We start from the raw sequence: 23676 nt of genomic DNA on the forward strand, positions 1-23676 counted from the left end.
GCAAAAGACTTGTACTTGGTGGAAAGTTTGGCATAGGTGAGATGACACCTAATGTCATAAGGCTGGCCAGCAGTGGGAACAAGAGTGGAAGACTTGCATGAATAGTCTTGTAGGTAAATAGGGGGTTTGTGAGATCTGGTAGACCTTCTAAGAGGTGGAGCTATGATGTCAATAGGAGTAGATGGCTGAGCTATGATATCATTAGAAACAGGAGCTGATTGTGTACTAGAAGAAGGTATATCAGAAACAAAAGAATCATGAAGTTGATTAGGAATAGAGGCAATAGTAGGAGATGTAATAGGTGTATTAGTCTCAGGATGAACAATAGGAGTAGAATCCTGAATTGGAGGAGAGTCATCATACTCAAAATGCTCAGTAGTATCAAATATAGGATCAGATTCACAATCCAAAACAGGTTTAGGAAAAACAAGGAAATCTGAATCTACCTGAACAGAAGCAGAGGCAAAGGGAAAAATTGTTTCATGAAAAACAACATCTCTTGAAATAAAGGAGGTATTGGTGTCAATATCCAGAACTTTATATCCTTTAATGCCAAATGGATAGCCTAAGAAAACACATTTCTTAGCTCTAGGAGCAAATTTGTGCCTATTATGAGAAAGAGTAGAAGCAAAACACAAACAACCAAAAACCTTTAAGTGAGTATAGGAAGGTGGTTTTTTGAAAAGCATTTCATAAGGGGTTTTGTGATTCAAAGGAGAAGAAGGTAACCTATTAATCAGATAAGCTGCTGTCAACACACAATCACCCCAAAAATGTAAAGGCAGATTGGACTGAAACCTCAATGCTCTTGCTACATTTAAGAGGTGTTGATGCTTCCTCTCAACAACATAATTTTGTTGTGGAGTTTGAACACAGCTCAACTGATGAATAATTCCTTTTTCTTGATAAAAAGATTTCATCACAACTTTGAGGTTAAATTGTGTTTCAACCATAGAACAAAAATTTCTTAAAATTGATTGACATTCAGACTTGAGCCTTAAAAGATAAAGCCAAGTGCATCTAGTGTAATCATCAACTATTGTTAAGAAGAATCTATAACCATCAACTGTAGGAATAGAAAAAGGACCCCAAATGTCAATAAGTATTAAAGCAAAAGCACAATCCACAACATGCTGACTAGCAGGAAAGGATAATTTCTTTTGTTTTGCCAAAGGGCAGACCATACAAGGTTCATTGTTATTACAAGAAACAATAGGCACAGTTTTATTCAAAATGTACAATTTCTGATCAAAAGGATGACCCAATCTGATGTGCCAAAGATCAGTTCAAACAGTTGATGCAATGGAAGGTAAAAATGCAGTAATCTGAGAAGAACACTGTGTTGCAGTGTCTTGAAGAAAGTAAAGTACTTGTAATTCTTTACCCAGACCAATCATCTTCCAGTGAAGAAGGTCCTGGATAAAACACATATCACCAAGAAAGATGAAACAACAAGTCAAGGACTTGACCAATTGACTAACAGAAATGAGATTGAAATGAAAAGAAGGAACAACCAAGACATTTTCAAGGATCAAATGTTCTGAGATAATGACAGTACCAATGTGACTTACTAATGCAGTCTCTCCATTAGGTAATTGAACATAAGCTTCTAAAGTGGAAGTTATGGTAGATAGGATAGTGATAGAATGAACAAAATGATCACTAGCAGTATCCAATATCCAAGTATTGGCAGAAAAGGCTAGTCTATTAACTTTCTGGGAAGAAAAAATGGAATGTGAAAGGTCTAAGGTGGAAGCACAAGAGGAAGTTAAAACCTTACCTGTGAAATTTGGCATTAGAGGATGCTGAACCATGGTCTGAGAGTGAAGACCTGTAGCTATCACATTGGCTGCCTGATGAGAACTTCCTGCCTGATGAGAACTTCCAACCTGAGATCCATCCAAAGATTGACTGTTCAAGAAAGCCATTAGCTGCTGGCATTGTTCTTGAGTGATAGGGCACTTCATGGCCTGATGCTCCAGTGAACCAGTGGTGGACATGGAACCATAATTTAACATGACCAATTGATCATTTCCAATGAAATTAGAAACCTGATTTGCTGAAGATGATTTTCCTTTTGGCTTATATCCAGGCGGATAGCCATGCAACTTGTAACATTTGTCAATAATGTGCCCTTGAATGCCACAGTGACTACAAATTGGCCTTTCCTTTCGATTGCCATACCTATTCCCTGAATTAGGCTTAGCACTTACATTAGAATACAAAGCAGCTGCTTCAATCTCAGAGGAGGAGGATGAACTAATTTTCTTTTGCATTTCCTCATGAAGAACCATAGAATACACCTTATTCAGATCAGGCATTGGATCAGCCATAAGGACTTGAGTTCGAATTGCAGCATAGTTCTCATTCAGTCCCATCAAGAATTTCATCACACAATCTTTCTCAAATTTTTCAGTCAAAATCCTCATTGCTCCACAAGAACATTCAGGCAAAGGATCACAATTCATTTATTCATCAGAAAGTGTCTTGAAGTTAGTGAAGTAATCACTCACCAAAAGATTGTTCTGAGAAATGTGAGAAATTGCCTTCTGCAGTGAGTAGATCCTGGCAGCATTGCCTTGAGCAAATCTGTGTTTTAGATCCAACTAGACCTGCCTAGCAGTCTCGTTGTACATCACACTAGATTTGATGTTCTTATTCACAGAGTTGTATATCCAAGAAAGAACCATTGTGTTCGCAAGAGTCCAAGCTTTGTACAGTGGAGAATTGACTTCTGGTTTACTGATAACACCATTGATGAACTCAATTTTGTTCTTGGCAGTGAGAGCAATAACCATTGCTCGTGACCAGGATGGATAATTGACATGTCCAATCAAAAGCTCAGTGACCAAAATAGAACCAGGATTATCACCACTCTTCAAGCAATATGGATTGGGATTCAATTCATTAGAATCCGAAGAATCCACTGGATCTAGAATAGAAAATGAAGAAGCTTGATCAGTGGAAGCCATTGTTACAGCTCTGATACCATGAAAAACAGTATCACATTCAATGAAAACACTCTCTTTACCCCTCTCTCTCTCTCTTTGTTTCTCTCTGAAGAAAGGTAAAAAATAGAAGATTTTTTATTTCACTGAATGAGAATGAATCAGAATATACAAAGTAGCTTTGCTTTTATATGTACAAGCAAGCGTAAAAGAAAGAAAACAAAAAAATAATAATTTCTAAAACTAATTGATCTGTGAATCAAGGAGTTAGTGGCTGCAAATGCGGAAGTAGTTAATGCTCAATCACGTGTCTGCATCTGGCTGCTCCTTATCAACTAATCTCTGCTGCATCCTGCATCTTATCTTTACTAACCTCTTCCATGTGAACCTCACGTGCCTCAACACTCCCAGCACTTTTCTACTTGTTTTTATTCTTAATACTGTCTGTAAGCTTGCAGTAATGACGAATTCGGATGCTAGTGGTCATGCCATAAATGATAAAATACGTCCTTAATTTTTCCTCCATCTCCAGTTACACTCAGAAAGCATAGGAATTTCCCATAAGCTCCTACCTTTGGTCACTTTTTCTTTGAAAAAAAGAACTTCTAGTCATTTTGCCTTAACATTAGTTCATTCTACATTCATTTGGGGTGATAGAGGCATCTTTTATTTATTTCTCAATCTAAATTGGAAATCAATCATTATTGTACTTATGCAACCTTCATATTTAAAAAAAAATTTAAATAAGAATTTTATATTATGGGCAAATTTTAATTAATGTGCCCTTCATATTTAAAAAGAAATTAAAAAAACACTCATTTAATGTACTAATGTATTATTTTTTCTTTTATTGTTTAATTTTTTATTTTTTGCTATATATGACTCATTAACTTTAAGAGCATTTAAAGCATATGTTTCCAAAATTATATAAGTAAATCTCTATATTATTATTATTTTTTAATTTCTAAAGACTAAAACAATCCCCTTTTCATTTTGTAATTCAAGAGTTAGGGATACATGAATTCATGGATTTTTCCTTTTTCCTTTAGTTCTATTAATTTTTTAGATATAAATTTGGGGCATATTCTACCTCCCCACCCATTAACAAAAGAAAAGCTTTCATTTAATGGCTTTTATGGCAAAAAAATAAAAAATAAAAACTCCAATTTTCCCCTGATAGCTGTTACCCACATCATTTAATGAAACCACTCTTATACTAAACTCAATGATGGTAAAACCACAGTTCTTAATATTCTTAATGTTTTGGTTCTTTGGCGGTTTATTGAACATACCTCAGTAAATGAAGCAGCCAAAGAAACTTTGTTGCATAGGTGCTATGACTACATTCAATTTCCCAAGCATCTTTGCGTTTTCTGGTTTGGTGCTCCATTTTACAGGACGTCGATAGTTCTGCTTACACTCATTAAGGATGTCCTTATTGTAACTGGGCAGATCGTCTCCTGCAGATCATGCTCATGTAACTGGGCAGATGCCAGTGAAATGACTATTATCTTGCAGGAGTAAACGGGACTTGCCTCCAGAAATGGTGGTTGATTCTGCTTCTTCTGATGACTGTGCTGTTAAGCCATTGATGAGTTCAGCTGCTAAGTGGGGAAAGAGGCTTTTCATAGGATGTATTCCAATTGAAGCTACTTTAATAATGTGCGGTTGCATTCCCGTCAGTTTGGCCATGTTTTGGACGTGTATCTTCGCAAGGTAAAAGTAGCTGACTTGTATCTAGTTTAATTAAGAATGGTGTGGAATGTTAGCTGATTTCTTGTCAACTTTTTCCTAAATGCTTAAACCATGGCCATGCAGCACGTAATTACAGTTGTTGTTAAACCTTCTTGGGTTTGTTCAAGGTTTAAAATGGGCTTGCTTGCAGAGTCATGCTTTTATTACCACCTTATCTATATACCAGAAATTCAATAATGTGCAGCACTAGTAATAGCTGAAATCAAGATGTTCAGATATGGTATCTGCCAAACTTATGCAGGGATGAAAATTGAAAATTAGTGACTTCTTGGAGGCTTTTCTTGGAACTAATTGGTTGCATGGTTTTTTTCTCGTTGCTATTTGCACTTCATGGAAATTGATTTGTACTGTATTAGCATTATTCAAAATCAAATGGAAAGAAGAAAATTGAGTCCTTTCTTTCGGAGAGAGGTCTCCTTCTCTTAGAGCAGTCATGTGATGCTTTCCCCCTCTCACTACATCAACCCTTTCAAAATCTGAAAATTGAATTTTTTTTTTTTTTAGTTGTATTGTTGATGAACTCAAGAGGTTGTAATGAATTTTGTTGATTTTTTTTTTCCTGCTTGGTTGATTAGAAAGCTGTGGAAATTTCTCCTTTTAGTTTTTGGAGTTTTGTGCTGAGTTTGCCCTAGAATTGGGCCTGTAATAGTTGAATTAGGCTCATTTTAGTAGAGAGGGATTTTTATTTTTCTGTTTCTCAATATAAGGAACTTAGGTCATTATTATTTTGTTTACATTTAAACAATTTGATTTTAAAAATGAAGTTTTGTCTAGAAGTCCTCCTGTGTGTGTTGTTGGGGGGGGGGGGGGGGCTAATATCGTGATGCATTTTTCTTCAGGATGAAAGAAAAGCGAGTCATAGGGGGTTCGATTTTGTGAAATTCGCTGATGAAATTTTAGCTAAGTACACTTCTCAAAATGTACATTGGATAGGCAGAGGGTGTGTCAATAGATGTTATCATGATATATGACACGCCTCTTGTTGGCATTGGGACATGCTTGGGCCTAATAGGCACTCATGTGGGTGGCTGAGTATCAAAGGTAAAAGCCTCCAAATTCCTTATTATCTCAGATAAACTCAAGGATTCTTGGAGAGGTCAAAACAGAGGGAAGCTTAATGAAGAGTTACCTTGATGTTTAAAGGAAGTGGCAGCAACTCTATCCTAAACAGAACTCTCTATTGTAACTGGTTTGTACCTTATTCAATCCTTCATAACCTCTGCTTGAAAGTTTGCTAGTAGCTGGGTATGTGATTGTTTTGTATGTAAAAACAAGACATTGGTATGATTAGGACCAATCAGGAGTCTAGTATCAAGGAAAGAACCTCAGAAGTTCCTTATGCAGAGTGGTTTGGGCTACTGCCTATCACATATGGTCTAAGAGAAACTCAAGAATTCATGGAGAAGAGATCAAAACAGAGGAAATCGTGGTGAAGAGTGTGAGAAAAGATGTCAAGTTTAGGATAATGTTTAAAGGAAGTGCCTCTAAGTTTATCCTAAGCAGAGTCCTCTGTTGTAACTGGTTTATACCTCATTCCATCTTCTGCTTAGAAGTTTGCTAGTAGCTAGGTTGTGATTGTTTTGTCTGTAAAAACATGTCGGGTATGATTAGCACCAATCAGGTGCTGTAGTTTTGTCTGAAAACTGTCTTTTTTGTAGAACTGGGTTGGGGTGATGTAACACTACTTTCATGTTCAGTAGGGAGTTTATGTCAGGGCAGAATGCCTTGTTGCAGTGGACTAGCTGAAGTCTCAGTGTTCAAATGTTTCTGTTTGTATTGGTTTGTTTCATATTAATAGAAATTTCTGAATTATCCAAAAATGATAAAATGAACTGTTGATTTATTATTTTTTGTGTGGATGCAACAATCTTTGGGTCTTTTGGGGGGGGGGGGGGGTGTGGGTGTGTGTACTTGTACTTGTGTGGATTTTCATTGTGTTCCCACTTTAGCATTCATCCCATTATTTTATTGATATCCGAGTTTTCATTTCTTCTTTTCTATTGATGGTAGGGAGGGGGGACTGCAAATAAAGGCAGCTCTTTTTGACTTGACTACTAAGGGAAACATATAGTAGGGAAATTCTTAAGTACTCCAGGAGCATTGATAAATGGTTTCCTCTTTTCACATTCATGTGTTCCCCACCTTAAATTTAATGAGTGAACTTCATCATGAATGTGAGAGGAAGAAACACATTCTCCGTACTCCGGAAGTACGTAAGAGTTACTTCGTAAAGTAAAGCTACAAGGGGATAAGAAAAAACCTTTTGAAGTTTCCAAGTAAGGACATACTCATTTCTTTCAAATAAGAAAGAAAATACTACTAGGTTTAATATATTGTTGGCTAAAAACAGATACCATAAACTATTATTTTCCAAGCAATCACTCAATTATAAAAGAAATATTACTTTTGAGATGCCACACCAAACCTTGTTTACAATAGTAACCATCTATATATATCTAAAAGCTGAAACATAGAGTTTAATGTTGTTATGTTCCTGTTGAGCCACATCAGCGCCACATCATCAACCTATTTTCAATATTTTCACTCTCCTCTTTAATTATTTTTCTCCATATTAATTTGCCACTTTACAATTACACGTTCTCCAACATTTATTTACTTTTACCTTTTTATCTCCTCACTATTTTATTCCTTAACTTTACAATTTCTCCATCCCTTTATCTTCCTTTTATTTTGACTCTTCTTCTCCCCATTTTGTTATCATAAAAATTTGATATTTTCTCTACCATTCAATCCATATTTTTCTCACACAAAAAGACTCTCCTTTTTAATTATTTTTCTCCTTATTAATTTGTTACTTTACAATTACACATTCTCTAACATGTACTTACTTTTACCTTTTTATCTCCCTACTGCTTTATATATTAACCTTACAATTTCTTTATCCCTTCATCTTTCTTTTAATTTTTTCTTTCATTTTAATATGACTCTTCTTCTTCTCATTTTTTTTACTATAAAAAAATTGTTATTTTCTCTTCTATTCAATCCATGCATATTTTGTTCACACAAAAAGGTGAATACTCTCTCTCTCTCTCACTCTCTCTCTTTATATATATATATATATATTCTTTCTTTCTTTTGGTGGATGTTTAATTCTTTAGATTGATGAATTTTATATTTAACTCTACTTGAGGTTGATAAGAATTGGTTATATTTTAATTTTTTATCTTTTTAATTTTTATTTTCTTTGTTTGTTACATGTTGTTGATACCCATTTTCAAGACACATTTCTACAAGCCCGATTCAACCAAGCCTGACTTCCTTGTGGGCTTAGTTCATGTATTATATTATATTTCATTCTTTTAAGCATGGTCCAAGCCCATGTGACTTATGAGGGAAATTGAAGAAGTGTGGTTTGGAGGGTATGGGTTGATTTCTTTCGGACCTTTTGCATGAGCCCAGACTAAGCGTACTACCAAGTGGGCAAGGGACACTAGTAGCATCTCAGGCTCATGGAGGAGGTCTTGTATCCAAAATTTCCATCTCAAAAGAGTTTTTATGCTTTGGTTGACTGTGGCCCAAAGTTTTTGCCTTAACCTAATTTTGCTACCATATTTTTTTTTCCACCCAAAAAACACAGTTGGCCCTAAACTAATTAGCTAGCCTATTGTAGTCAAATGCAACTATCAAAAGCCTACAATGACAAGGAAAGAATAGATAATGGAGTCAGCCACTTTATTTCCAAAATCGTGCTAAAAGCATGCCAAACTCTTCCCTAAACAAAAGCAACCCAAGCCAAAACACCAAATTAGTATCATGGGAAATAAAAGCCTCTTCCACTACTCAAAAACCAGTCATTAGCAACACCCCAAATTCTATATAAAACTCTCTCTTCAGTTCAAAACAAGGCCAACCACGTTTTCCCAAAGAGCTAAAACTTGAGAGCAAAATCCCATTGAGCCAGGAAACATTCTCACAATTCTGAACCTTAGGGTGGAAATATGGGTACAGGGAACCTTCCCTCTCTTTCTCACAACCTCTCTCAATTTCCTCTTATCGTTGAATGTGGGTCAAACTTTCAGACCTATTATGTTTTTATGCTTTTTTTGCACTTTGTTATTAGCATTTTGATTCTCTCTTGTCAAAACATCATTAGCCTTTTGTTTATTATACTTTTGGAATTTTGGACTTGATTCTCCACAATAAACACTTCCAAAGAACCCACGGGGAGAATTGGGCCGTTTTTGCATTTTCAACCCTCGTCACAAAACGTCCCTGACACATGTTATCCTATGAAATTACAGAATGATTTAATATTATTCTATTACATAGTATGACTTGGATAATTTGGTGTTTACAACTATACATTTTCTATTGAATATTCTTCTACTCATCTTCTTTTATATAATTTTGTTATTTGTCTCATATTCTCTTCTAAAAAAGGTGATCGTTCTCTCTCTCTCTCTCTCTCTCTCTCTCTCTCTCTCTCTCTATTATTAATTCTTTCTTGCAACTCTATTTTAGATTGATGATTTTTTTTTTTTTTTTTTTTTTTTTTTTTGTGTGTCTCTACTTTTGGATGATACACTTTGGTGGTGTGTTTTTTGAGTTATTTATCACATGTACTCTCTATCCCTCTTATAGTTTTAGTTTGAGTTAATTTTTAGATATTTTAAAAGAGAGATGATAATGTATTTGAATGTCTCTATAAATTATTTGAATAATATCAATTATAAATTTGTGATGAGGTTTGGTTATCATGATAATGTCCTTAAGAGAATGAGAAATTCAAATAATTAATTTTGGAACTTAAAATTTTTAGTTGTTAGAAGAAAAAAAAAACGATAACACACTAATCACTGTACAAAAGTTTGAATAATATAGATCACTTGAAAAAAGGATAGTATTTCTATCTTTTATCTCAAAGAAAAAAATAATGGAATAATATCAATCAAATGCACCTAAGATTTTTTTTTTTTTTTTTTAACTCAAAATAATAGAATGATATATTTGTAGAGATGGAGAGATGAAAAATAATTTTAGAAATAATATATCCAGTATGTTTTATAGAATAAATCATACTACCACGTTACAAAATAGTTGTATATTCCCCCGCATCGCGGAGGTTTGCGAGTAGTTAAAACAATGACGAATACCATAAACCATTATCTTCTAAGAAATTGCTCAATTAGGTTAGGAAAAAAACTTCTGACATGCCACATCAAACCTTATTCATGAAAGTCACTAATAAAACGAGGCCACATCAAACCTAGCATATTGATTTTGCGCTAGCTAGGCAATTATTTGAGAATCGTATATGCGAGTTGAGATTTTAGGGATTTTTTTTTTAAAATTGCAAAGAGCATTTGTAACTACATCCTATTCGAGAAAGACTAACTACACTTGAGCATATTAAGCATGTGAGTGCACATTTATGTTGTATCTTGAGTCCCTCTAATATATAAAGAAAAATCATTTGCCTCAATATTCATATACTCCGTTTTTTGGACAAAATGGGCTTTTGCCCTTTTCGGGCAAATTAATTAGCTTTATACCCCATTTCTCAAACTAAATAGAGAAATACCCCTCTTTTAAAACTCGATTTATGATAAATTGAGTTAGGAAAAAAAAATTTCTAAAGCCTTATAGTGGCGTTTTAGTGAGCCTATAGTGACGTTTTTAAGACCTATAATGACGTTTTTCAACTCGACTTTAATGAAATCAAGTTATAGGTAAAAATTTGCCTATAACTCGATTTCATTGAGGTAGAGTTAAAAAACGTCACTATAAGCTCCTTAAAACGCCACTATAGGGCCTAACTCGATTTATCATAAATCGAGTTTTAAAAAAGGGGCATTTCCTTACTTAATTTGGGAAATGGAGTATAAAACTAATTAATTTGCCCGAAAAGGGCAAAAGCCCATTTTGTCCTCTGTTTTTTACAAATTCGTCCATAATAACTCTAATGTAGTTTAAATATATATATATATATATATATATCTTTTTTCATGTGTTCAAAACGACTAGTTTTATTATGTTACAGTTACATCATTTTGAATTTAATTGATGCTTAAAAGATGGCCAAAATGGGCTTTTACCCCTTTCTCACAAACTTTCCAGAAAAATGCCCTCTTTCTAAAACTATTTAGAGAAATGCCCCTGTTTTGAAACTTGATTTTCTAAAAATCAAGTTCCAAATGTAAAACTGATTTTTGGACAATCAAGTTATAGCGAACGTGGACTTAGAAATTTTTTTTTCTTGGAACTCAAGTTCCATACAAAGTACTTGAGTTCCACAAAAAAATTTTCAAGGAACTCGAGTTCCAGAATTTTTTTTTTTTTTTTTTAATTTTCAGTTTTGTATAACTCGATTATCCAAAAATCGAGTTTTAAATTGAAACTTGATTTTTAGAAAATCAAGTTTCAAAACAAGGACATTTTCTTAAATAGTTTCAGACATGGGGCATTTTGCTGAAAAGTTTTGGTGAAAGGGGCAAATACCCATTTTGGCCCTTAAAAGATATATAACATTGAGCATGGGTAGAAAGTTTGAATAAAAGGCTATATAATGTTATGAGTACAAATAAAGTATTTAAACATTATGGTATAAATAATAAATGGCTAAACTCTAAGTATGTAAATGGTTTTAGCATAAAAAAAGTATTTAAATGATATATATTTTTTAAAATAATGCAAATGGTAATTTAATGGAAAGGAAGACAGTTTTGTTCACTCGACTGCAAAAGGAAAACATGAATAAAAAAGAAAGCGTACTAACTCCGACTATCTCTTTATTCTTATTTTTCTTCTTCTTCACTTTCTTTGCAGCTGAACGTTAACCAATTCTCAACTTCAACCTCACTCGCTTTCACCTTCCAAGATTGGCCCCTCATCAGCGTTTCGGTTTACTCACTGAAAGTTTTTTTCTTGTTTCTTTATTTTTTCCTGGTTATCTTAATTTGGTGGTTTTTTACGGGGAAAGTGACTGAAATTTTTGGTCATTGATCCAAGTTCTTCCATATCCTTTTATGTCCACTCAAACAGCTTCCTCCTCCTCCTTCTCCTCCTCCTCCTCTTCTTCTTCTTCTTCTTCTTTGAAATATGATGTGTTCCTTAGTTTTTGCAGTGATGACACCTGCAAGAATTTTACAAACCATCTCTATACTACTTTGAAACGAAAGGGTATTATCACCCTCAGGGATGATGATGAGAAACTTAAGCAAGGAAAGTATATTTCTTCACAGCTCTTGAAAGCAATAGAAGAATCCAAGTATGCAATCATCATTCTCTCAACAAACTATACTTCTTCAAGACGGTGCTTGATTGAACTAGCAAAGATTATTGAATTCATAGAAGAGACGAAGTTGACAGTTTTTCCCATCTTTTACCATGTGGATCCCACCGATGTACGGAACCAGACAGGTACTCTTGCTGAAGCTTTCGAGAAGCATGAAAATGATCCCAAGGTTAACAACAAGGATGTGCAAGCATGGAAAGCTGCTTTGAAAGAAGTGGGCAATATCTCTAGATGGGATTTACATGATAGGTAACATTTGTCTTTCGCTAGAGTACTTNTTTTTTTTTTTTTTTTTAACTCAAAATAATAGAATGATATATTTGTAGAGATGGAGAGATGAAAAATAATTTTAGAAATAATATATCCAGTATGTTTTATAGAATAAATCATACTACCACGTTACAAAATAGTTGTATATTCCCCCGCATCGCGGAGGTTTGCGAGTAGTTAAAACAATGACGAATACCATAAACCATTATCTTCTAAGAAATTGCTCAATTAGGTTAGGAAAAAAACTTCTGACATGCCACATCAAACCTTATTCATGAAAGTCACTAATAAAACGAGGCCACATCAAACCTAGCATATTGATTTTGCGCTAGCTAGGCAATTATTTGAGAATCGTATATGCGAGTTGAGATTTTAGGGATTTTTTTTTTAAAATTGCAAAGAGCATTTGTAACTACATCCTATTCGAGAAAGACTAACTACACTTGAGCATATTAAGCATGTGAGTGCACATTTATGTTGTATCTTGAGTCCCTCTAATATATAAAGAAAAATCATTTGCCTCAATATTCATATACTCCGTTTTTTGGACAAAATGGGCTTTTGCCCTTTTCGGGCAAATTAATTAGCTTTATACCCCATTTCTCAAACTAAATAGAGAAATACCCCTCTTTTAAAACTCGATTTATGATAAATTGAGTTAGGAAAAAAAAATTTCTAAAGCCTTATAGTGGCGTTTTAGTGAGCCTATAGTGACGTTTTTAAGACCTATAATGACGTTTTTCAACTCGACTTTAATGAAATCAAGTTATAGGTAAAAATTTGCCTATAACTCGATTTCATTGAGGTAGAGTTAAAAAACGTCACTATAAGCTCCTTAAAACGCCACTATAGGGCCTAACTCGATTTATCATAAATCGAGTTTTAAAAAAGGGGCATTTCCTTACTTAATTTGGGAAATGGAGTATAAAACTAATTAATTTGCCCGAAAAGGGCAAAAGCCCATTTTGTCCTCTGTTTTTTACAAATTCGTCCATAATAACTCTAATGTAGTTTAAATATATATATATATATATATATATCTTTTTTCATGTGTTCAAAACGACTAGTTTTATTATGTTACAGTTACATCATTTTGAATTTAATTGATGCTTAAAAGATGGCCAAAATGGGCTTTTACCCCTTTCTCACAAACTTTCCAGAAAAATGCCCTCTTTCTAAAACTATTTAGAGAAATGCCCCTGTTTTGAAACTTGATTTTCTAAAAATCAAGTTCCAAATGTAAAACTGATTTTTGGACAATCAAGTTATAGCGAACGTGGACTTAGAAATTTTTTTTTCTTGGAACTCAAGTTCCATACAAAGTACTTGAGTTCCACAAAAAAATTTTCAAGGAACTCGAGTTCCAGAATTTTTTTTTTTTTTTTTTAATTTTCAGTTTTGTATAACTCGATTATCCAAAAATCGAGTTTTAAATTGAAACTTGATTTTTAGAAAATCAAGTTTCAAAACAAGGACATTTTCTTAAATAGTTTCAGACATGGGGCATTTTGCTGAAAAGTTTTGGTGAAAGGGGCAAATACCCATTTTGGCCCTTAAAAGATATATAACATTGAGCATGGGTAGAAAGTTTGAATAAAAGGCTATATAATGTTATGAGTACAAATAAAGTATTTAAACATTATGGTATAAATAATAAATGGCTAAACTCTAAGTATGTAAATGGTTTTAGCATAAAAAAAGTATTTAAATGATATATATTTTTTAAAATAATGCAAATGGTAATTTAATGGAAAGGAAGACAGTTTTGTTCACTCGACTGCAAAAGGAAAACATGAATAAAAAAGAAAGCGTACTAACTCCGACTATCTCTTTATTCTTATTTTTCTTCTTCTTCACTTTCTTTGCAGCTGAACGTTAACCAATTCTCAACTTCAACCTCACTCGCTTTCACCTTCCAAGATTGGCCCCTCATCAGCGTTTCGGTTTACTCACTGAAAGTTTTTTTCTTGTTTCTTTATTTTTTCCTGGTTATCTTAATTTGGTGGTTTTTTACGGGGAAAGTGACTGAAATTTTTGGTCATTGATCCAAGTTCTTCCATATCCTTTTATGTCCACTCAAACAGCTTCCTCCTCCTCCTTCTCCTCCTCCTCCTCTTCTTCTTCTTCTTCTTCTTTGAAATATGATGTGTTCCTTAGTTTTTGCAGTGATGACACCTGCAAGAATTTTACAAACCATCTCTATACTACTTTGAAACGAAAGGGTATTATCACCCTCAGGGATGATGATGAGAAACTTAAGCAAGGAAAGTATATTTCTTCACAGCTCTTGAAAGCAATAGAAGAATCCAAGTATGCAATCATCATTCTCTCAACAAACTATACTTCTTCAAGACGGTGCTTGATTGAACTAGCAAAGATTATTGAATTCATAGAAGAGACGAAGTTGACAGTTTTTCCCATCTTTTACCATGTGGATCCCACCGATGTACGGAACCAGACAGGTACTCTTGCTGAAGCTTTCGAGAAGCATGAAAATGATCCCAAGGTTAACAACAAGGATGTGCAAGCATGGAAAGCTGCTTTGAAAGAAGTGGGCAATATCTCTAGATGGGATTTACATGATAGGTAACATTTGTCTTTCGCTAGAGTACTTTTGTTTGTTCACATTATCATCAATATGGTAATTTTTCTACACTAAAGCTTTGCTGACTTTCCCCTGGAATAATATGACAAATTTTATTTGCTTTTTCTAATCTGATTAACTAGAGAAAATTTATGTTTGTCCCTTGTATGTATATTATGACTTAGGGAATTATAAGCTCAAGTTCGACTTTGGTTGAAGAGCCTTTGCATTGTATGAGGCATGGTAGTCCATTACTGAAGTATTCAATATAGACAAAAAAAAAAAAAAAAAAAATGACTTGGTAATCCACATTATATAAACTAGTTTATAACTCCATCCATATGCACGGGTACAATTATAGTCCATTACTGAAGTATTCAATATAGACAAAAAAAAAAAAAAAAAAAATGACTTGGTAATCCACATTATATAAACTAGTTTATAACTCCATCCATATGCACGGGTACAATTAAAAACATTTACAATTATACACACATCTTAGGTTAAGTTTTTGGGGCTAAATCAAAAAAAGAAATACATTTGTTGAAAAATTCATCAAACTAGTTGAGTTGCCTAATTTTGAAAGCTAAATTCAATTAAATTCAATTGTAGAATTTAATTGAATTCTAATTTGAAATCTAATTGAATTTTCTCTTAGCTTTACCTATATATATATATATATATAGATGATTTGTTGAGTGAATGAAGCTTTGCTTCTTATATTTGGCCTCAATTCAAATGCTTGCCTTCTTTTAGCTTAGAATGTCTAATACCTTTCACCAAAAAAAAAAAAAAAAAAATCACAAAATGGCTTATTCATGCATGTGCGTCAGTGACAGCTCCAAGAATTTTTGTTGGGTAGTCATTAAAAATTTTTAATAAAAATAAAATTTGAATATATTAACATCACAAAATAAAAACATATGCAAATACATAAAGTTTTAAAATTTTATTTCACAAGTTTTTATATTTTGAAATCGTTGTGTGATATGATAGTTTCACTATTAATATTATCTGCTACATCTTTTTCAATATATACAACCAAGCAATTATTAAGCTACTGATCTCCCATTCAATTACCAACATATTGCCTAAATAAGTAATAATATAAACAAAATGCATTATCTTTTTGAAAAAATGTATCACATAAATCCAATAAATTCAGTTAAAGACTAAAGCAAGCACTAACAGACTAGCTATTTGAAAAGTGTGCTTTTTTATATTTTAAAAAAAAAAGCAATTTTAAAATATGCCATTTGAAAACACAATTTTAAAAATCACAATTAAAAGTTTGACTTGGGTTTTTAGGCTAATTTGTTTGTTTGGGCAAAATTTTCAAAGTTCTACATCCATAATATTTTTGTAACACTTTCACAATAAAGCCTAGGCGGTAAGTTTTTATTGGTTCTAATTTAAACTTACCACTGACATTAATTTTTTGTTCAACAGTAACAACATGCTACTTAGGATTTGTTACAAAAATGTTGCAAAAATGTTGTGAACATAGCATTTTTCACAATTTTTTAGTTTAACATTCAAAGGACCAAAATTTTGGAGAGGTTGAATTTTATTTTTAATGGACTCAGTTGTTATTAAGAATATTCAAGTTTTTTTTAGGGTGGTCAAGCTTTTTTCTAGGCAGTCAAAAGACCCATATTAATTTAAAAAAAAAAAAATTTAAGGCATATTAAAAAAACAAAAAAAATTCAGGGTGGTCATGTGACCACCCTGATTAACACTTTGCGCCGCCCCTAATGTGCGTCACTTATACATTTGGCCCCCTTAAACTTAAATCTTGGCTTTTCCAATTAATAACTATTATCTTCTAACAGGACTCAAGCTAGGTCCTGATAATGCTAGTAGCGTTTAGACATGCTTAATCAATATGCTTGTAATTTCCAAAGTTCATAATATGCATGGTCTAGTCCCATATATACTTCTTTTCGTAGTAGATTTCTCATGTGGTCATACTCATATCATTTTGCATTTCGCTTGCCTCCCATTTGAAACCCTCCCATTCTCTCTCATTTTTATTTTGATGGATGACACATGGCAAATAAATTATATAAAGGTTAGAAAAATGCCATGTCAAACACAATTTATTTCTCACTATATTCTCCTCTTTTTTGCAAGAAATTATTAGGTCTATAAGGAGGATTGCTAACATGATTCTCCCTTACCTTCCAACCAATAAAATGCTGTAATTTATGCAAATGTGACATCATTTGGTAAATTTTTTTAATTTTTTATTCCTTTTGCTAATTAGGACATCGACTCACAAATTTGCATAAATGGCATTATTTCATTGGTTGGAAGGATCACATCAGCAGTCCTTCCGGTGGTCCTAATAATTTCTCATTCTTTGCCTTTCGTTCTTAAGATTACCAAATTTTAATTATGGTAATGATTTAGAACCTAAGTTGTAATTATGGCAAATTCCAATTTTAAGCTAATCTACCAATTTATAGCCCAATGGTATACATCATTAGCCAATTAACAATATAGCAATAGCAAGCATAAATAATCAATTGAAAAACTCAATCACTACAAAATAAAGAGCACAATACCTCACGATAACACTGTATTTTCATCTAATTTTTATTTCTTGTAGAATTTCTTCTTTGAGCAGTTAAAATGTTTTGGGCAAATAAATAGGCCAGAACCATAAATATATAGTAAATAGTTAAGTACTTCAATTGGTCTATCTGTTATATCTTTTTTCTTATTGTGAAGATAAAAAAAAATATATACAAAAAAGGAGTATGAAAATTAAAATCTGAGAAACTTACAAAAAATGACATTAAAATTTGTCACACTCTAACTATCGGCTTATCAAAAAAAAAGAAAAGTAGGCACACTCTTAACCCATTAAACTATTACAATTAGAAGGAAACACATGGTTCTTATCACATGGACTATCCGACGTGACAAACAAATCAAACCTCAATTACGATGCTATATTATGCACTTTTTAGATTCCACTTTTGCTCAATGAATCTAAGATTGTATTTTGAATATTTTGTCTCCTGTATTTATGCTATATATTATATAGTCATCAAAATTATTTTTTTGTTATCTTCTTTGCTGGCATGAATCAATAATTATCCAAAAAATCATTGAAAGGATATCTAGTGAATTGAATCTTATATTTCAAAGTGCCATTTCCAAGGAACTTGTTGGAATAGAATCTCCTGTGATGGAAATGTTGAATTTATATTTAGTTGAAGGGTCGGGTGGTGTTCGTTTTGTTGGGATTTGCGGGATGGGTGGAATGGGTAAAACAACTCTTGCACTAGAAATTTATGAAAGAATTTCAGGTAGCTTTGAAGCTAGCAGCTTTATAGCTAATGTAAGAGAAAAAACTAAAAATCATCATCTAGTTTCTTTACAAGAACAACTTCTTTCTAACATCCTTAAGGGAAGTAGAAAAAATATATCGAATGTTTTTTAGGGGATCAATGTTATAGGGAATAGACTACAACAAAAAGGTTCTTATTGTTCTTGATGATGTGGATGAAGATGAACAACTAGAAGCATTAGTTGGGAATCTGTGAGATACCGCGCCCCCGGCCCCCTTTTTTATAGGATGTTGGGCCAAACCCACATGAATGGGTGGCGTCGTGTTAATCCCTCTCAAAATGGAGGTTCGACTAGTTATATTTTCCCATTTAGATTAAGGGTTTAACAATGGAGTCGCCACTTATTTAATTATTAGAAAAATAAGAAAACCATAATTGAAAAAAAAAAATTCCTCATTTTATTAATTTGAAATTTACATTGATCATAGGAAAATTACATGACTTTGGTCCTAAATACAATCTAAGATAAAGTACATGGCTTTGTTTCCTAGTTACAATCTAAAAATCGAAAATTACATGGATAAGCATTTGATCTACTAACCTTTGATCTAAGTTCGGAGGCTATGTTACAAAGTGGGAAGGTGTTAGGCACCCACCTTGCCCGGTGAAACCGGTCTTCTAGACTATGGTGGCCAACAATCATATCATATCATCCAATATGTCAATTAATTTACATGTTGAATTAATGTGTGTGCATGTGATAAACCCTAATTCAATTTATTAAGCATTGCATTTGGATTGAAAAATAAATTCTAGTGAATGTATGTGGATAGTGATATCCTAGATTCAAGGATTTGAAAGAATTATAAAACAAACATCTTTTTCATGTTTTTTGATGTGGGTTTAAGATTAAAATTAGTGTTATGCATGAACATGTGATGAACAACCAAGAACATGTGAAGAACATATAAGAACAATTAAGAACATTCAAACATATTCAAAGGAATTTAAATGATTATTATCATGCTTTAATCTTAAACTCTCATTATGGAAACATAAAAAACTAGTTAGGAAAAGAGATTCTACCTTCATGCAAGATCCATATGGTGGAGGAGGAGACTCTTGGTAGAGGTCCTAAGAGAGGAGGAAAAAAAGAACTAGGAGAGGGAGAGTGAGTCTCACTCAATACCTTGAGTCTCAGGAAGACCAAGATATGACAAGACTACTCTACTTCACTAGAACTCAAGAGAGGAGAAGAGAGAGGGTTTTTTGGTGTCCTTTGGAATGAAGTAGAGAGGGGTTTATATAGTAGTGGTGGAGGAAATATGAATGGAAGGCTATTTAATGAGGGTTGACAAAGAATCATGAACCTAGACCTCATTTTAGCCTTGGGGAAAATCTGGTGCATTAAATGGAAAGATTGGTAGGAGTGAGGAACAAGCCAAAATTCGGTTTTCCCGTAGCTGCTGTAACAGCTTGTAGAGCCAATTTCAAAAAATCATATCTGACTCAATTCTAACCGGAATTGCCTCATTCTTGTACTCAAATTGAAGCCCCGGATGTCTAGTTTCTGGGAAAATTAACCTCATTCACAGATTCAAAATGTTATAAGAGATATTGATGAAATGGTGAGCAGAGGTCATTTGTTAGAAAATGGTTTCAGCACAAATAACATTAATAGTCCCAAATTAGCTCCCAATTAACATTAAATGGCTCCAATCACTCCCATTTCAGACTTAATTGGTTCCAAATTTACTCTAATTAAAAGATAATTACGCAAATTACTCATTGAATAATTAATGTTTAACTATCTAATTAATTAGGTGTATGCAACATCACCATAAAATGTAATCCTAACCAATCAAATTATGACACATCATTGATCTCAAATTGATTAGAATTATAACCAATTGGAATCAATTGTTCATAATCACATATAGTCGGACTCAATTTTTGATAGTGCATCTCGGCCATTAAAACTTGATTTGATGATAACTTTCAATCTGATGGTCCGATTAGGGCTTATGACTAGTCGATTTGATCGTTACAACATCAAGATCATTTTGATAAAATGAGATTAAGAATCTAATGACCAGAATCAAAATGCATATTTCCAAGTCAAAATTACCCTTTTACCCTCCCGGTGAGGTTAAATGCGGGTTGCAAAATGGGGTGTCAACATAATCATGATTGGTTTGGTTCAGGGAGTAGAATCATTGTAACAAGTAGAGATAAGCACTTGTTGAGAAGATGTGGTATAAATGATATATATACAATGCAGGGATTGAATGACAACGATGCTTTGCATCTTTTTAGTTGGAGAGTTTTCAAGAAACCCTATCCTGAAGAAAATTATGTGGATTTGTCTAAGGACTTGGTGAATTATGCCAGTGGCCTTCCTTTGGCTCTTAAAGTTTTAGGTTCTTTGTTATTTGAAAGAAGAATAGATGAATGGAAAAGTGCCTTATATAAACTAAAACAAGAACCTGATAGAAACATTCTAAATATACTTCAAATAAGTTTTGATGGTCTGATGTATACTCAAAAGGAATTGTTTTTGGATACTGCATGTTTTTTCAAAGGAGAGAACAAAGATTGCATAAGAGATATACTAGAAAGTTTTGGTTACTATCCAAACTACAATATTGAAGTTCTTACAGAAAAATTGTTGATAACCATTGATAGAGAGAGAAGTTTGTTGATGCATGAATCCTTGTGGATGCATGATTTGCTACAAGAAATGGGCCAAGAAATTGTTTGTCGTGAATCCCCTGAAGAGCCTGGTCGCTGAAGTAGGTTATGGCGTTATAAGGAAGTCCTTCATATATTGAAGAATAGTAGTGTTAGTTGTCCATTCTAGACCTAAACTTATAGAATTATATATATTTTAACAATTTCTTCTAAATATTTGTCAATTACTCTAATTTCATTGTTCTTGATTATTAGGGAACAGAGGTAGTTGAAGGCATAATGCTAAACATGCCTATTGAAGCAAAGGAACAGTACTTGAGTGCTAAAGCCTTCTCAAAGATGAAAAATTTGAGATTTCTTAGAATTGGTTATGTGCATCCTCCACAAGATCTCATTGGAGGTCCTATCCAACTTCCACAAGGCCTTAATTATCTTTCTAACGAGTTATGTGTAATTGATTGGCATGGATATTCTTTAAAATCAATGTCGACCAATTTCCAACCAAATAAACTTGTTGAACTAAGAATGCATTGCAGCAACATCAAACAACTATGGAAAGGAATTATAGTAAGATTTTCACTTATACTAATTTGTTTTTCCTGCGTTTTCATTAATGCTTGAGTTAGTCTAATTATTTATTGGTTTATAACAGATTTTAAATGAGTTAAAACTCATTGATTTGAGTGACTCTCGAAACTTGATTGAGATCTCGGACCTAAATGGTGCCCCAAATCTTAAGCAATTAATTCTTCGACGTTGTACAGGACTATATAAGATTCATGCATCTATTGGAGATCTCAAATGGCTTATTTGATTGGATTTGAATGGTTGCAAATGTCTCGAAAGCCTTCCTCACAAGATCAGCTTGGAAGCTCTTGAATTTTTCGATCTTGGTGGTTGTTCAAAATTGAAGAAGTTTCCAGAGATTGTGAAAAATATGTCACGTTTGTCAAAACTTTGTTTGAGTGAGACTGCTATAAAAGATCCATCATTATTAGTGGAACACTCAACTGGCCTTATAAACTTGGATCTAAGAGATTGCAAAAACCTTTCAAGTCTTCCTATTGTTATTTGTAGTTTGACGTCTTTAAAAACTCTCAATATATCTAACTACTCAAAACGTGACAAATTGCCAGAGAACTTGGGAAATATTGAAGGCCTAGAGGAGCTAGATGGGAGTAGAACTGCTATAAAAGAGTTACCTTCATCCATGGTTCTCTTAAAAAATCCCCAAAATCTCTCTCTTCGTGGATGTAATTTTCTATCATCTAAACCATCAAATAAACTCCTCAACTTTCCTTTATTGCAAAGAAGAAGTCTAGATCCCATGGGCATGTCAATGCTTGCTCTATTAGGCTTGTCCTCTTTGACCTATATGAATCTAAGTTATTGCAATCTAGAGGCAGTCCCTGATGTAATTGGTTGTTTGTCCTCTTTAACAAATTTAAATCTAAGGGGAAACAATTTTGTTTCCCTTCTTGAAGATATCATTCGACTATCTAAACTGGATTCTCTTTTTTTGAGTGGTTGCACTAATCTACGGTCACTACCACAGCTTCCATTAAGTATTGATTATTTGGGGGCAGAGGGTTGTACCTCACTCGAAACATTACCCTTAAGACCAGAAAAAGATTTTCATCCACATCTTTATCTTTTTAACTGCTTCAAATTAAATGACAATCAAGATTACGGTGGCATGTTCTTAACAATGCTGAGACGTTACATTCAGGTCTCTCTCTCTCAATTCTAATATCTTGATTTGTGTGTTTCAGAGACTAGATTTAGGTCTCCAAAATATTCTTATACCTGGAAGTAGAATTCCGAAATGGTTTAGCCATCAAAGTGAAGGGCCTTCATTGAATCTGCAAGAGCCTCCAGGTTTTATAGGAATTGCTCTGTGTGTTGTTTTTGTTCCCTGTGAGCATTATCCACTCCAACATCCTCTGGAAAGTTCAGAAAATCATCCAGTTACTCATTTTATTAATTTTCTCTGTAATGTCAATGGATTTAAAGTTCCAGATTACTTAAGCTTTGGTTTTTCCGAGTAATTTGGTAAGATTGATTCAAATCACCTTTGGATAAAATATTTTTCTATGGAAGGGCTGTGGGACAAGATATTGAGTCAAGTCGATGCTTATGATCAATTAAGTCAGGTTGATGTTGGAATTGAAATTGAAGGTACAGGCTTGGAGGTGACTAGATGCGGGGCTCGTTTGGTATATGAGCAAGACATTAAAGATCTCAAACAAAATATGGCTGGTTCCTGCAACTACAACATCACTCCTTACGAGGATGATTTAGACAATTCAGCAAAAGATGCCATAATTAAGCGAAGTCATGATGACCATGATGGGGATGAGGATGGACCTAGTGGAGAAGTTACCTATAATGAGGTAGATGTACCACACCCAAAGAGGATACGGCTCCCTGATTTAATTGAAAGATTCATTCCACATTTGGGAAATTGGATTGGGAATTCAAGCACACGAGAACAAGGTGACTCTAATTGCGGGGAAGAGAAATTCCAGGGAAATTGGTATCTTTGATGAATTTTCAAGGCTGATACACTATTTTTCTATGACTTTTTTTGGTAAGTCGCGCTGTCTTTCTTGTTATTCTCTAAACAGAATTCGTTTCTGGCTGTTTATTTCATTTTTTTTTTCCTTTTTTCTTTTTAATTCCTTTGCATTTCTTTTCTTAAATAGGGTCTGAGTGATTTTGTTGTTAATCCAGCAACAAAACTAACCCCATAGCTTGAAGGACTTGCATCAGGGTTTTGCTCTCAGGTATGTGTATGGAATGTTTAAGCCTCTATATATTTGGTTTTGGTGTGGTAGTATTTATCATTTGAAGTTGCTCAGGCCCATATTTATC

At 33.5% G+C, this 23676-nt stretch overlaps 1 protein-coding gene and 1 pseudogene across 1 annotated transcript; both read left to right on the top strand.

Annotated features, from left to right (window-relative positions):
* Positions 1-4491: 4491 nt before the first annotated feature.
* Positions 4492-21616, top strand: LOC112040865 (disease resistance protein RUN1-like; annotated as a pseudogene).
* A 5-nt stretch (positions 21617-21621) lies between these two features.
* On the top strand, positions 21622-23385 carry LOC136061286 (disease resistance-like protein DSC1). The gene is made up of 2 exons (XM_065769048.1): positions 21622-22531; positions 22575-23385. The coding sequence occupies exons 1-2, from the start codon at positions 21740-21742 to the stop codon at positions 22848-22850; spliced, it is 1068 nt and encodes a 355-aa protein (XP_065625120.1). The 5' UTR covers positions 21622-21739; the 3' UTR covers positions 22851-23385.
* Positions 23386-23676: the final 291 nt, after the last annotated feature.

Source organism: Quercus suber, unplaced genomic scaffold, assembly GCF_002906115.3.
Source record: "Quercus suber isolate HL8 unplaced genomic scaffold, Cork oak 2.0 scaffold_1037, whole genome shotgun sequence".
In the NCBI taxonomy this organism is placed as follows: domain Eukaryota; kingdom Viridiplantae; phylum Streptophyta; class Magnoliopsida; order Fagales; family Fagaceae; genus Quercus; species Quercus suber.